General features: G+C 38.2%; 1 protein-coding gene across 2 annotated transcripts; it reads right to left on the bottom strand.

Moving 5' to 3' along the window:
* Window positions 1-307: 307 nt before the first annotated feature.
* On the bottom strand, window positions 308-15,645 carry LOC105056244 (vacuolar protein sorting-associated protein 45 homolog). 2 transcript variants are annotated; one of them, XM_010938379.3, is made up of 13 exons: window positions 15,410-15,645; window positions 14,187-14,382; window positions 14,010-14,089; window positions 10,621-10,848; window positions 10,308-10,433; window positions 10,139-10,219; window positions 9,886-10,027; window positions 9,621-9,799; window positions 6,100-6,255; window positions 4,588-4,695; window positions 4,394-4,515; window positions 2,186-2,317; window positions 308-598 (listed from the first exon to the last, which is right to left on the bottom strand). In XM_010938379.3, the coding sequence occupies exons 1-13, from the start codon at window positions 15,497-15,499 to the stop codon at window positions 541-543; spliced, it is 1,698 nt and encodes a 565-aa protein (XP_010936681.1). In that variant the 5' UTR covers window positions 15,500-15,645; the 3' UTR covers window positions 308-540. The 2 variants fall into 2 exon arrangements, with proteins under 2 accessions (XP_010936681.1, XP_073103384.1); XM_073247283.1 differs by lacking the exon at window positions 6,100-6,255.
* Between the last annotated feature and the right edge of the window lie 1,175 nt (window positions 15,646-16,820).

The following is a 16,820-nucleotide window of genomic DNA, read 5'->3' on the forward strand; positions in this document are numbered from 1 at the left end:
ATTCCTGTTATAATGGTAGGACACCGTAATACCTAAAACATACAAACCAACGTAACAGAACAATCTTTGCTGAACATCAATCGTTCCAGAAAACTTTTATCCTTTGTTCTACCTGTCAGCAGTCATCTAACCATCCTTAAAAATCACAACCACGGTCAGCATACGGTTGGTTATCGGGCACATGATAGATCTTGAATCAATTTATTAAGTTCCGAAATGAACGACAAGCTCGTCACCATCTTTTTTCTGGTATTCAAATAGCAAACACTATTTACCCAAAAAAAAAGCATACACTACAACCTCCACGACCACACACAAAGAAATATATATATATAAAAAAATCTTTTACACCTTGTACAGAGCATCGGTTTGAGACTAATGAATGATGGTGATCACCTTATCGGATACAAGATCGTGTCATTTCAAATGTCGCTCATCTCGCACAAGCTGGCAGTCCAAATTCACATTTCCCGTCATTAATCCAGGGTGCATACATTGCCAGCATCTCTCCAGTCCCTATCACCGAACAAGAGTTTCACTCTATACAACGCTGTTTGTCCGAGATATCCTTTGCGCCTCTTCCAGGTCTTTTAGGAAACTGCACAGATCAAATACGCAAGTAGATAGGTAATTCACAAACTGACGTATATGTAAACCACACGGTCAGCTGACTGATGGTTCTTCCAACAGTCTGCAATGAAAAGTGGATATGAAATACATGTTACACTTTCTACAATAGGCAGCGTGTTATGTTTTCACAATTAGCTTCTGATTGCTGGTATTCCCACATGGACTTCATATCAATAGTCCAAAGAAGAAAAGAAAAGTAACTTCATATCAATATCAATAGGAGAAAAGAGAGTACGAAGAGTGAAGGTAGCCTTTTTCCCCATAGTGTCATTACACAATCATGATATCCCAAACTGGGAATGATCTGACCTTTTGACCTTTTTCTCTCTGCTTTTGCACAAAATAACTGCCCAGGACTCAAACCTACAATTGCCATTACCGACTTATGATCCCAATAATCCAGGACCTTAGAAGGGGCATAGGCAAACTAGGATAGACCTAACCTTCCTTTTGCCTTTTTTTCGTTTTCACACAAAGTGACTGCCCCAGGACTCGGACCTGGGTCATTGTGCTTGCCATCCCAAGCTTTTTATCCTTGCACCAAGCAATGAGTCTCTATTTTTTTCCATACTATTTTTTTCCATACTGATACAGATATAAACTGAAAGACCATTTCTACCGACCATGAATTGTAGAAACACAATGATGTCTCACGCCAGAACAAAGGCAAGTGTACAATAGGCAAGGATTAAGGTCCCACTCCACCTTGGCAGTACCATACTGAACCAAAGAGACCAGGTTCAAGGATGCATCTGGACCCTGGATCTCTCCAAATCAGGTCCTCCTGATCCATCCTGGTCCCTACACTTGGAATTGCAAATCCCAAGACACCATTTTTTTTTTCTCATGTACTTTTGTTTTGTTATGTTATACCCCTCATTCTTGTTTTTTATGGTTGTTTAGGACTGATCTGGACTGTCCCCATACCATACTGATCTGGCCTGAACTGGTACAGGCCCCATAACCAGGATTTAAACCCTTGGGAGTAGGAATAGAGTGTTTGGCCCATCAATGCTTTTCTACTGCATGCTTGAGTTTTCCTCTCCTTCACCACCCCCCCCCCCCCTCTCTCTTTCTGTTCCTGTCTTTGTTCTCCCTCTCCCCTTCTCTGCCCTATCGGTTCGGCCTGGCACAGACTGATACGGACCTGCACCAAACCGTACCACTGGCCGGCCGGCATAGGGTCCAGTTCCAATCTGGTGATCCTTACTACCAACAAATATTCTGGTGGTTTAACCAATATGGACGCCCATAGCTTTCACCAAATGTCTGGCCAGAGCATGATGGCAACTTGTTAAAACATTCAAACTGCATAAATTATGCCCAACATGGCCAACGACACTGCATGCAATAAAAAATGTGCCTCAGGAAACAAAAAGATGTGGCCGTATATGCATGTAAGCAGATAATGGGGAGTATATTGATGGATTTATGCAAGAGGTACAAAGGTTAGCCCCTGAAGAAGTTATATTTAGCAAATGACAAAACATAACTAGATGATATATTCTTAAAACAATAACTAATTATAACAACAACTGCCATCGATTTTGCTTACTGCTTAGAATTGAGGACCACAGAACCTCCAAGTATGAACCGTGTTCCTGAATTGGCAGCATTATGAAGAGCCACGGTACGTGCTTCCTCATATGTTGTTCCCCCAACAATGAAAATCACTACCTCCTGAGGTCTGCATCAAAATGAGATAAAGATCCATAACAAGTTAGTAAACCATCAAAGACTCCATGTTATTTCAAGAATAACTCAAGCCAGTGGACAAATTATGATGTTGAAGAATGTCAAGGGGATGATCTTTAATCATGCCAAGAGAGTTGACAAATTACAAGGATATGAATGTATATTAAGTTAGTAGGCTTATTATGATGCATTTCTACAATAATGCTAAAAACTATTTTTCCAGCATGCATGCTTCCAAGAGTATTCTGGTAAAAGTTTCAATAACCTGATATTAAAAACATGTGCAAACAGGTGAAATCAAACTTTTTATAAAGGTTTGATAATCGAAACATGCTTGGCGTGGATAAGATAGTCGAGCATAACAAGTTCCCATAGTCTAGGCATAACATCATGAGAGCTGGACATCTGTTGGTTTATACATATCTACATGCATCTGTAAGTGCTGTATGTGCAATATCTAAATAAATTCAAATAAATACTAACATGCCATATGACAGTGAAGGAAGCAAGATCTAGTTCATCATCATGATAACTGTAAAAGGTCATCATTAGTTCAAACTACCAATGTTCCAAAAAGCAGCCATGGTACACAGGCAGCTGGTGGTCCGGACATAGCACAGATGGGCACTAACACTGGACGCTTGGGTGGCTGAAAGGAGCAGCAAGAGAAGTAAACAAAAGATAGGAGAAGAACCAAGGGAAGTGAAGGCTGTAAGGCAGGATAGGAGAAAGAGGAGGGGGAGGCAAAGGGAGGACAGACAAGGTGTCGGAGAAATTCCTTGCCATGTTTCCTCTAATATTGAAACCATGTTGCAGGACTGGAGGTCTCCTCTTTCTCCGCATGGCACAGAATTTCCATTTCAATAAGCAGTGGTTGATGATATACTATTCCACCACAAATATGAAAAACGCATACAAAAGACTTGGCTTCCTCAAAAAGTAATTTACATCAGCAAGGTAACACACTATCAGATAAAGCATCACAATGGGTATAAAAGATGTGTTTTGACATCTCAACAAAGACACATATACCTATCAAGACCATAATTTCCAATAAGAACCAGTTACAGCTGAAGCTAAGATGGAAATGGCATTGTTTCTTTGGAAACAAGATAATAAGTCGAATAGGGAAGCACTCATTTTTTTTGATAAAACTTTGGTTTCATAGGCCAAGACAAGCACATGCCTTAAATATAATCTCGGACAACTAGCATAATCTACTGGTTATCATACATATTAGATAAGATTATTACAAACAAAATATGCATGGTTGGCATGTATGCACCACAGATTGAGGGGGGATGAAAATATGGCTTTATCATCTCTGGTATATACTAGTCATTTTAGTAATCTTTTATGCTCACTTAAACCCTTTTCCTGATCCTGTTCTAGTACTACATGGAAGTGGCTATATTTCCTGACTTTTCAATTCCCATAATAACCCTGATTGGACTTCTTTGGAAGAAAAAAACCATGCTAAACTTCTATCAAAAAGGGATTCTAACGTTGCTGGACTCTGATGAGTCCAAGGGAGAAACGCTCCTCGAGTTGGGATTCATACCACATCCTCCAAAAGTTCAAATTCAGAATTTTTGATTATCATAGCAAACTTGGAAATTTATCTAAATTAGGAATGAAGAAGGCATATTGGTGCCTAAATATGCTTAAATCTTCTTAAAAATTATCAAAATTGTTAGCAGCTGCATGCATTTGTGCATGCATTATAACTAGTATGACTAAAAGCAGAGAAAGGTTCACAAGGTGATCCTAATTTTCCATTTATTTTCTCGCATACAATATTCTGGTTCTCTAAACAGAGGTCCAAAAGCAGGTTTATTTGGCACAAAAAAGCATTAAATAGCAGGCACAAGGCACTGACTTATATACAACCATCACTTGCAAGTTTTCTTCTCCCTATCTGGAAAATTCGGGAAAAAGTTTTTGACGTAAGACAATTATACCTTCAGAAAGAAGGCCAAAGGTAGCCAGTCATCACAAATCAGTTTTTAAACTATGTATTTGGGTTTTCATTTAGTTGATTCTAAAATAGAGGCTATTGCTGACAAACCTGCCCTGTTGAAAATGATTGCCAACAAATGGATAGTCAACATCTCTTAATCGCCCCTTGATTATGCTTTCCATGGTTTGAAAAAGAAGAGGCTGGTGTTGTGTGTATACGTTCTCCACACCCTTCAACAAAAAACATAACCTGATATAAGGATGCTTTACGTAATAAATAGGAAAATACTTTATATGACAAACCTTGAGTCCACGAGCCATGTTACGAGCAATATTCAGGAGATCACGATTGCCATACAGATCACCTGTTCTCTTATCAACACCTGCTTGCTTTAGGAGGAATTGGACAAGCTGCAAATCATAGAGTGAGATTATCAGATTTGAAAAAATGGAAGTAAAATAGGAAGGCATGGTGCACTTGCTTGGTTTGTTAAAGGTAAGAAAGAAGCCAAAGTTCCTGAAAAAAATGTGTTTGAAGAACTCAAAAAGATTAAAAGAGATGCAAAAGGACTGGAGCTACTGAAGGTTGCCATTGAGATTTTAGAAAGATGCATAAGCATGATTATGATTCATAGCATCATTGTCAAAATATTAACAAGTTTACACATCAGTCAACAAAGTGCCTATGAAGATTTATACTGCCTAATGTTGGTAAGATTATCGAATCAAAGCAATGAAAGAGAACAATGGAGCAGAAATCAATATGGAAGGAACCAACTGGGTTGATCTGCTATGAGTGTAATATCTAATGGTATGTTAGGTTGTTTAGAAAACTATGGAAAGGAAAAAAGAACCAAAAAGAAAAAAAAAAAAAAGAAAAGAAAAGGTTTTCCTACCATTGGGATACTCAGAAAACTCCCCCTTTTTTTAAATTTTCCAAAGCCTTTTCCAAGCAAACAAACATACCTTAATTTCAAAAAGATATTCCACCAGAGCAAGACAGTACAACCAGCACATATAGTTCCAGCCAAAAAATCAGTATCAGGATGCCCCCCAGGTTAACAAAACAAGTTAAATCAGGGCATCCCAATTGCGTTGGGTTTGTAATAGCTGATAGCAATAGTACAGGTCCTGGTTTGGCAGATACAATGCACAGATGATGCATCCTGGCCGAAACAAGTCAGAACTACCTAATATCGGGACTGGTTTGACTGGTTCATAGGGCATCCTGACAAATCAACATTTTTTTTGAAAAAACGTGGCGGGGTGACAAGTGGGCCAGGCGGGTGTCGGTATCATAAATACATTTTCTTTTCACAATGCAATATTGTGTTTGTCATTTTTTCACCTATAAATATTGCTACTTTATTGATCATGGAGTATTAGTAGTGATATGACACTCCGATACCACATTCCTGATTAGAACACAATTTAAACACAAAAAATACAAAACAAAATTATAAATCCTGAAAAAGCAAAAAGATTAAAAAAAAAGGTTTTTGGGCATCCCAATGTGGGACAATACTAAGCCTTGTATTATGTGTCGAAATGGGATAGACTGGTACCATACTGTTCCAGCAAAAACCGGTACCAGCCCCCAACTGACCTTGTTGACAACTGAAACAATTTTAAGTTCTTGGGGAATAAAGAAACTTGCAGAAGACAAGATAAGCATATAATCTCCTAATCTCCCATTGCCTAGCAATGGCATTCATGCTTTGAAGTGGAACTAAATACAAGTTGTGAAGTTAAACAATGCAGGAAACATCTAAAAGCTTAGGATGCAGAACAGAAAAGTAGTTTTAGTTACATTACACCGGATTTATACTTCGCAGACCGTGAAGCTAATTTGTTGAAAAGCTGCATCAGTTGAACTGGGCTCTCCTTTTCATAGCGCAAAGCATACAACATTACTAATCGTAGGCGATCAACGTCAGAGACACTTTCATTGTTCAGAAGATTGGTGACAGCCTGCAGTTGAGAAAAGAGCCAGCCTTCAATGTTGCACTAGCAAAGGTTTTAAATTAATCTGACTACAAAGTGCACATAACTAAGCTTTTTCTCCAATCATATATTTGTGAAAATAAATGAAGATCACTTTCTAAGAGATATTATGTCCAAATAATTAGACAAACAATCGGTGTTACGAGAAACTGATCACGGTTATATCTGAGCATAAGGACTGCCTGATGCTAAGAAAAAAATAAAGATTAGGCAACAATAACAGAATTTGCTTCCCCAAGAAAGCAGAGGAGAGAGGAGGGGGGAGGAATAATATACTGATAGAAGCTACTTTTCTAAAGGCTGCAGGAAGAAACAACTGTTCAGTTCTATAAATGCAGATAAACAGCTGTGACAGAAAGAAACCTGCATTGGTAAATGCTTGAGTACAACACATTAGAAAACAAGTGAGAGGTTGAGACCCTCTGTTGTTTCAACTAGGTGATCAACTAGATTTGACAGATGCATAATGACAATAACCTTCCATTTCAAGCAATGTCTGGATGATACTGTTCCATTCTAAAATGCATCATAGATTTGAAACTTCAAAATCTCTGAATCTGTCCATAGGTTTTAATACAGATCAGCTCAGTCCAATTTGGGTCATGTATGGGCGGTACATACTTTCATTCACAATACTGTCATAGATACGATGGCATGCAACAGCAATTCATTAACTTTGATTATTTTGATTACACACAACTTTTGAGAAGAAATGAGATCATCTTGGGTGCAGAAAATTAGTTTGGAAAAAGCATGCCATTTTCAATATTTATGCTACAAAATGTTTGCATATTCAAAGTATACGATATTATATTTCTGCATATTAAATCATGTTTGCTAATTTCTTGCAACCAAAAGATTTTTTATTTTTTAAGCTATACTTCCAAAAAATCCATGAAGCTCAGAAAATAGGCCTTGAGTATTACACCTTGCTTCATTAAAGGTCTAAATAACTCACCAGACAACTCCAAACCAACAAATCCACCACTGCTCACCGTGGAAGGCCTGCTGGACTTAGTTGGAACACAATCATAAAAATACAAGCAAGATAATGACAGGTAAAACTTACTAGTTAAAGTTTATATCAGAACCAAGGGCAACAGACTAAAGCTAATCTAACTGATAGGCTAGCATTAAACAAAGGAGTCCAGAATGTCAATTAATCGTGGTAGTATTAACAAACAAGGAAACAGGCATCAACATACTTTTTCAATTATAGCTCAGGTGTAAGTTGGAATAAACAGACCTGACACTAGTTGGTCATTTGGGTCAGAAGGATCCAACAGCAGTATTACTATGATGAGTTTATGTCCATGACTTCTTTCCAATGTTTACTTGCCTCCTTAGACCTACCGCTAGATCTCAGAATTAAGACCTGTCAGTTTCCATGAACAAGCATACTTCCATGATGATAGAGTAATGTGATGTCAGATGGGCTTTAAAGAACTGGATCCATTTGTCATATGTGAAGACTTCAAACTGTGCATATGATATACTAAAGTGGTTGGTGCATTTTTAAGACAAACTTCTTAGACTTGGTGTTCTCTACCTAATTCTCCTCATGCCATCATGAAGGCTTCGAAAGTGCTAACAATGTTGCATGCCACTAAAGCAGCCTTACACCAAAATATTACATATTTGGGTGTTACCTTAATGCTGATAAAAAGCACCATATGAAATTAGTGGTGGGACCAAATTAGTCGAGGACCTTTTACTGGAGAAAAAATAGATTAGCACAAATAAGAAGGAAGGAAAAACTTATACAATAAGCCTTACCATACACCTCAAGACTAATGTCAACCCCCCACCCTTCCCAACATGTCTGCATGTGTGCATGTGCACGTGCAACTTGATAGGCCAACAACCTCCTTTGACACAAGTATGACTTGATGCTTAGGTAACAATGGATTGTAAACACCATATGAATTGTAAACACAACTGCACAATTTGCCTGCTTATTTCTCTCTCTCTCTTTTTGTAACTTTCCCATCTTGAAGGAAAATGCAAGTTTAACTAATCAAATATTCACCAATCAGTTATGTAGTTGTTTTATTATAGTTTCCGGGAAGTAGATTTCAAGTTTTCAAGTAGTGCATGCATCATCCATTTTGTCATGCTGATGAGGATGGTTTTTTTAGGAAGAAACAGACCCCAAGAAAGGCAGTGCACATGCGGTCTAAGTCTTCTCAGTAACAAAAGATGTTAACCATCTAACTTACACCACTCTTACACCCAGAACCTCATTTACCCCATTCAGCAACAACACACTCACCTCCAGTCCAACTCATTTAAATTGCATGCAACAGAATTGATAGAATTTGTGGCAACTAAGATTTATATACATCAAATAAGTTGATTTATATACGTCCACCTAGTTGGCTTGACAAACCCATCCTACTAATTTACAAATTTCATTATTTTAGATTTTTCCTCATCATTTTCTATTTATTTATTTTAAACCTGTTTTACATGCATTTGGGTATATGGGTATCAAGTGTGGGTATGTATCTAGGGGTCAGATCTATCTTACACGCAATTTCAGATCTATCATATTCTCTTCTCTGCAATAATCCACATGCACCACATGTGCCACCTACCCACTAATAAAATACCCTAACCCTATGCCCTTTCCCTTCGATGGCTCGAACTCAGTCACAACCTCCACCTCCGACATCCTCTCCACCCAAGCCAAGCAGCCAACTGCTGTTGTCCTTCATCCATTAACAACCCCGTCAGCTCAATCAATCCCACTAAAAAGCCCAACTCATTGGAAGTGGGAGCTCTGCAACCCCTTCCTCTGGTCCTTTCTCTCTCTCTTCCCTCTTCTCCATCCCTGATCTTCCCTCTCCTCCATCTCTGATCTCAGATTTTTGGGGACCAATGCCCCTGGGTATTTACGATGGGCCAGACTTGTAACCATACCCGTACCTATGGTGTGTCAACATCGGGTTTAGGTGATCAGTCCAGATATCATATTATTTAGCAATATACCCAGAATATGTCACTAGAATTCCCAACTTTGATATATTGTCACCCAAGGTCCTCGCAAGTCTTCTCCGAGTAATAACACTAATTAAAAAAGATAAAGGATAAAACACTACATCACTACTGCATCACAAACAATAATGTAAATATTTCAAATTCATCTATAAGATAAGGATGTGGAATGTTTAGGTGCTATCACATATTAACATAGGTTTCATAGGAAACTTGATGATTAGTGTGCATGTTCCAATCAATTGGGTACCAAGAATCTAAAACAGAAGATAAATGATTAAAATAAATAATATTTTAGAGTGAAAATGTCAAAACACAAATGACATGTAACATACCTCAAAGGCTGCCACTTGTCCACCATTACAAGCAAGCTCTTGTTCAGTTTCTGAAACTAGCATAAGCTTCCGCTCTTCAACAATTCTGCTCATCTCTGTAACCATAGTCACATGCTTTGATACATTGCCTTGCATCTTTCGGTACTCAGGGTAGTTGTCCACGAACTTGGCCATATCCTCTACATAATTGAACAAATTACTAACAAGATTTGTAGACACCCATGCATATTTATAATTGTTAAACATACGCTGGACCAAGACATACCTATTGTCTGGATGTTTTGGTTACTCTTTGCAATCTGTTGAAATTCATCCACCATTCTCTTGATATTCATTCCAAGATCTCCAAAATTTTCATACATGTTAGCTTTAAAGAAGGCATCTTGCTCCGATGACAGCACAACTTCCTATCAGGACAGCAAAATATCTAATAATTCTCAGAAGATACGGAAATGTTTAGAAGGAATTGGGATTGGCAGGGTGGGGTGATGGAGGTGGAATGATGACTATGAAACAACCTGCTGATCTTGGGGAACTTTGCCAATATGTCTCAAATCTACTTTGTTATCTTGAATACCAATAAGCTCATGTACCATTGCCTGTTAATGGAATAAAATAAAACAATTCATTTATTTAACCGTTAAGTAGACCAAAAAAATTAAGAGGCAAGGTTGTGATCATGAATACTTGGTAAGTCCACTGATTCAGCAATGGGGTCACAGGGTCATCCCTTCGATCAATTACTAACAACAAGGGAGAGATCTCTGTACGCCTGAAATCGAACAGACCACTTTCCTGCTCATACATAAGCTTCTGCAGAGCTTAACCAGAAAGTAGAGTTAAAAAAGTTCCAAGTTAAACATAATCAAACTAAAGATGAAGTGACATGATGTTAGGGGCAAAAAAACAAAAGGAAGACATTTCACCCCGTAGAAATGGTTCCCTTATGTCATTGAAAACTCAAACATATGCAAATATATGCATGTGATTAACTACTTACTGCAGTTTCCTGTGCAATCCTTTTTGCAATATCTGAGGTCCGTTGATACCGAATAACAGGGCGGCGCTTGAGTGCTAAGAAAACACCAGCAATTCCATCAACTGCTCGATCACAAAAGCTTTGTGCGCTTGGAGGATCGATGACCGTTGGGAGCATGTATATGTGATTCATGTGCATGTTTAGAGTAAAATGGTAAGGATCAATGGCACAAAAATCAGCAAAGAACTCCTGCAAGAGTCAGAAGTAATGTTATTATTGATATTGGGTTTAATGCATATGATGTGAAGCCTATACATGAAACATATTAAACTCAGTAGCTCAACTTAAAACTCATAGTTTTTGTTCTACACATTTACAGTCTAAGATAATGATTAAAAAGACAGATCCCAGAAAAAGCATAGAACACAGTATCATCTATGTAGATTTCTTGTATGACATGCTTTCAAGTCTTGCTAATTCAAAAATACACAAGTTTATTAGGTATATACCAGCACCATAGGGTTTGATTTGATGATTTTAATTAAGCTAAGCAAAATTGAAGCCTAACCTTAAGTGACCTAGATTGATTCAATTTTTGCTAAAAATTCAATTGTAAACCTTGTACGTCAAATTTAAATAGAAAGCTGATTAAAGCTAACCCAGTCCCTGTCATGACAGGGGCTAGCTAACCTTAAATGACCAGATTGATTCAATTTTTGCTGAAAACTCAAATGTAAGCCTCGCATGTCAATTTAAATTGAAAGCTGATTAAAGCTAACCCAGCCCCTGTCAGGACAAGACCTAAATAAACTCATTTGCACCTCTATTTAGCTCCAAAGACCATGGACTTTTGTTTTAACTAATTAAAAATTGCAAGCTTCTTTCCATTACTGATATCTGTTTTGGAAAGCTTTGACCATGACTTCTCATATTATCACTACATTCTCAATTAATTATACGTAATCACTCGTCCACCTCTTCTTGCAACCATAACAAATTTTACATTCTGATACACATGTTATTCTATTTCCCTTCTCTTAGCAGCAAAAAGAATTATCAAAGTCAAGAAAAAGAGACACAGGAGGATCTCACTATAACAACCCTAAACCTTACAACATACTGGAGAGGAAGGAAAGAGCGAAAAGAAATACTATAAGAGAAAACAACAGCTTAACACACACACATACATATATAGCATGCCTACAAGGACGTCATTTTCTAGTCAATGGTTAAGCCTACTAAAACCAAGTACATAGAAGAGGGATATCACAGATCTTTCAAAATTTTAATCAACTGTCCTTGATTTGGAGTGGGACAGAATAGGTGCCTTGCAAGCTGACATGTTACTGATTCAAGTAACTAAGTTGATAAGAAAATAGAGCAACATAAGGCAACCAGACACATATGATAGTAAGCAGGAGGCAAATTATGAAGGCTCAAACTACATGATGACCATTGAAAGAACATCTAGAATGGTGTCTTAGGTAACGTACAATTACAAGTAAATGTGAATGGGACATATATTCGCAGCAAAATGAATTAGTCAACAGAATTAATGGGTACTAAGCAAACCAGCTGGCAAAGCCAATAGCAATGTAGATTGACAAATAAGGCAGTGAACGAGAATATGATGTCACAGGTAGGTAACTAGAAGTCAAAATCGTTAACAGCACATTGATAGACACACCAAATGGCAATAATAATACTTGAGTCTGAAAGCATAAGATAAAACATTTGACATTAACATGACATGAGCATTATTCACTGGAAACAATCAATATTATCAAAAGAAAAACTAATTGTGTACATGTACAATTTTATGCCCATGATTACAGAAAATTCTGAAACTCATACTCAAATCTACACTGATATGAGCTCAAGGCAAGACATGATAAGTTTCTGCAATGAACAATATAGGTTTCGAACATAGATTTTGAATATTCCCTTCACAAAATACTATTAAAGGATGCTAAAAACTTGCAATTATCCCATGGATCTCCATTTTACGAAGATTTAAACATACAACTAGCTCCTCCTTGTGTGCATCAACCATGGTTATTACTCCAACACACACTAACAAATCAGTGTTAACTATCACCATCAATTGCAAACCCATAATCTTATTGTTAGGCAAACAACATAACATAGTCTTTGCCAATTGTTACACATCTAAACTCATGGTTCAAAAACTAAGAACACAAAATTGGATCATTGATGCCAAAAATAATAAAACAGGACAAGTCAACTCAAGAAAACTAGGAAGAGTTACGAGAAATTTTGGCTGGGCTTATAATTAAAGCAAAAAATGCTAGACCATCAGCACTGATCACATAGTCAAATAAGTAATGGTAAGCTACTAGTAGTGATCATAAAGAACACCCAGAAACTCTCTTTCTTAAAGGTCCCATCATCTATAAAAGACATGAATTAAGATAGCTGACAAACCTCTGTACTGTTTTTATTTATCCTCTGAATGTGGAGGAACATGAACTCGCAGATGTATGTAAGGAATTTGGTATTATATTTTGGAAACGTGCATGGACCCACTCTGCATGTAGATCCAAGGGCAAAAGATGATTGAAGGGGCCAAGTGTGAAATGGTACCTTTCATCTGATGGTAGCAAGTGTTTGTCCAAGTACCCACTAAAAGTTTGCTTTAACCTTTTTTAAGTTCATTTGATTCTAAATGTAAAATTGTTTCATATGGTCTTCCAGGTTCTTTATAAAAGGTAAGCAATAGAGTAATCTAGCTGTTGAATAGAATTTGACCCCACTCAGCCAGGTTTCAACTCAGACCACAGAGTTATAAAACCATGTCCAAACCACTCTCATCTGAATATTATTTTACTTGAAAATAAGTTACTAGGAAAAAGAAAGGTTCATAGCTTCCAGATGCTCTTTTACATCCTTATGTTACTTGTTCATCTGAGTTACTACCAACTGGCTTCTTTCTTAAAGAAACAAAATAAACAAAGTAAGATCTAATTTGCTTGCCTCCAGAGGTCCAGTAGATATTGTCAATGTTAACTTTTTTTTAGAAAAAAAGAAAAAAGCCTTCCTCAGCTGGTCTAGAAAATAAATCTGATGATCCTGGTCTAACAAGATTTCTAGGTGATCATGTGTTAATTCCATTTCTTCTACAACTTGTCAGATGTTGCTTTGACAGTGCTAATAGGGCTGGCTTTCCAACTACATGCTTAAGCAAGTCAAGAACCTCTAAAGATGTTTCAGTCAAACTTTGTCATCATAAAAGTAAAGATCAACTTAATGACAGAACAGAGCACTTCGATATTAAACTCAAACAGAAAATTATAAGAGTAACTTGGAGAGAGAAGGAGCGGTGGGGGATGGAGGAACAGACAGAAAGAGAGGGAGGGGGGGGAGAGAGGGAGAAACTCAATGTGACTCACCTGAACTTGTTGGACAACTTCTTGTTCGTCTGAATCAGCAAGCACTTGAATTTGGGTAATTTTCAAGATGTTGGAAAAAACTACACAAATACCAGAAGTTAAAGGGTTTTTTTTTTTTTTTTTTTCAGAAATTTAGTTTATAAGCTCAATATGTATATCAGATTCTAACAAGCATACACAAGTGATATTCGCCAAATCTGGGATTAGCCAACTGGCGGCGCAATTTCTGAATATTCTCTGATGTTGGGCGAAGGAAGTATACTGCTTTGAGGTGTGCCATTGGTTCCTTTGACATCGAATCCACCAGTTCTACCAAAAACACCTCCTTCTGAAGTAGCTCTGATTGAGAATATGCAACACTTACAATGCTGACCTGCACATCAAATCATCATGATAACACACCATCAAATACAAAGGTCAGTGATGATCCTTTGAACCCCTGCATCCCTCTCTCTGATAAATTTGCAGGCTATGAAATGTAAATGTCTTATCTTGCCATGAGATTCATTAGTCAATATCTTTCTAGGAAGTAAACTTATTATGATATGGCTTTCTTATTCCCATTCAATACAGAATAGGAGTGGATGACAGACGATGTTTAACTATAAGTAAATACACTATATGCTGTGAGCTATGGTTTAGACTAGTATGTGTCTGATGTTTGCAGATTTACGGATATTGTCTATTGTGTTGCATTACAGACAAAGTTCATTGGAGAAACATGGATGGAAATCAGACAGTCTCAGGCAGACATCACTTGTATACATTACATGTATTTCTACTACGTATGACAGCTGTGGCCATAAGGATCTGATGGTGGACAACATGGAGCCGTTCTTCATGGTGTCCTGACTCTTACTGATCGACTAATCTGCAACTATTTGAACTTAGCTAAGAGACAGATGATTTAAACTCTCTCACAACAAACACTCGTGATAAGACGCCTTGGCTTTCCTTCTGAGTGACTCGTTGACAAAGTCGAGCATGTCACCTGTTTAGTGTACCATCTCCTCTAGGCTTCCGGCACCCACCGATTCTTTTCATCTTGCAGGACGCTCACACAGGATTCAACTAATCCGCCAACTCAAAGCCAACTTTTATGGTGTAAGATTACTACATTTCTTACAAAACTATACGAAAGTGTCCAAATATTTCTCCATGATTCAAGAACCCAAAAATCGTTTACGGATCCTGAAGACCTTAAAAGTTCAAAAGATTGAAACCTGCACAATTGCATCGATCCTGGGGAACATGTGTTGCCAAGAAACCCTAATTCACGCTACGGAATCGATCAAGAAAAGACCTAAACCATCGGTAACAGCTCAACCGACACGAACAAGCGATCCACCGAGACAGGGTCTTGCCAAGAAAGAGATGATCATGGATCAGGGAATCCATACCGTCTGGGAATCGAGGATGAGAACTTTCATGCCCGGGATGTCCTGAAGCATCCGCCCGATGTAGTCTCTCACCAGAGATATTAGCACCATTTCCAGATCGGAGATCCGATTAGGGTTGGGGTTCTGGGGATTTTTCTGGCTGCTCTAATGGAGACAGACAGATGGGATCGGAGGAGCAGAGATGAAGACGAAGAAGGCAGGGGGTTGGGTTGCGGGTATAAAAGCCATTGGGATGGCAACGGATAGGGTACCCGCAAAATTTGCCCCATCCGTATTGAACCCATTTAAAACCTCCTCATCCTAACCCGTCTCAAATCCGATTACAAATTTAATCAAAAATTTTAAACCCATCCCATTTAAAATTAATATACCCATCACATATGCAAGCCCATCTGATTAACCCTCATTCATATTTATATTATTATAAATATAATATTAAATTTTAATATCTCAAATTCGATCCACAACAGCAAAACCTACAACAGTAAAGTTCAAGACAAAAAAGCCCACGGTACAGCCCCACAAGAGCGCAGCCCACAGATGCACAGGCCCAGGGGCACGCAGGCCTGCAGGCATGGCCCACAGGATCACAGCCTGCACGTAGCACGCATAGCTCAGAGTGTGTCGCACGATCCACGCACGGTTTATGAGCGATCCATGCGTGGGAGCACGCGATCTGACGGCTGAAGGCACAATCGTGGACTGTTTTGCACGATCGAACAGTCAGAAAGGCATGCGGGCTTGATCAAGTGGTTTTGGATGCGATTTGGACCTGAAATCCTAACAAGACATGGTTTTAAGGTCTTTAAAAGTGGGCAGACAACCTAAGAACTTGTGAGTGTGAGAAGACGATCAGAGTAGTGGCCACAGAGTCTCCTTAGGGGGTTGTGAGAGCTTTATGAGGGTTTTTGGTGTTTTTTGTTGAGAGAGAGGTTCATATATAAGGGTTGAGAGGGTGTGATCTTCTCTTATATTTATTTTCTCTTATAATGAAGCTTGTATGCCCCATGGAGGTAAACCTTACATTGATCCATGTATTTGATTGTATCTTTTTTGTGTATCTCTCTTCTTCTTTCCTATTACGGTATCGACATCGTCACCAGTGTTTGCGATCTTAGGCAGGGGATCCATATTTCACACTCATGAGGGATCCTTCCAACAAGTGCTATCAAAGCACGCAGTTATCCAGGTTGTGGCAATGTTGATTGAGGTTGAAGAAGATAGAAAAGACAGGCTCAATCAAGATAGAGATTAATCGATATGATGGGAAGAATAATTTCTCCTTATGGCAAGTGAGGGTGAAGGATGTGCTCATCCAGCAGGGGTTGATTGATCTTTCTTATGCGAGGAGAAGCTGACTACCATAAAGGAGAAGAGTTGGAAGTGGCTCCAGATATAGATGGTGAGTATG

The sequence above is a fragment of the Elaeis guineensis genome, chromosome 13 (assembly GCF_000442705.2).
Source record: "Elaeis guineensis isolate ETL-2024a chromosome 13, EG11, whole genome shotgun sequence".
NCBI lineage: Eukaryota > Viridiplantae > Streptophyta > Magnoliopsida > Arecales > Arecaceae > Elaeis > Elaeis guineensis.

Excerpts from the sequence above, each read along its gene's own strand:
- LOC105056244 (XM_010938379.3), bottom strand. The coding sequence starts at position 15,499 with ATGGTGCTAATATCTCTGGTGAGAGACTACATCGGGCGGATGCTTCAG. Across the intron at positions 10,849-14,009 it reads AAGTTGTCCAACAAGTTCAG|GAGTTCTTTGCTGATTTTTG; the intron begins GTGAGTCACATT and ends TGACTCTTGCAG. Across the intron at positions 10,434-10,620 it reads GGATTGCACAGGAAACTGCA|AAGCTTATGTATGAGCAGGA; the intron begins GTAAGTAGTTAA and ends TAAGCTCTGCAG.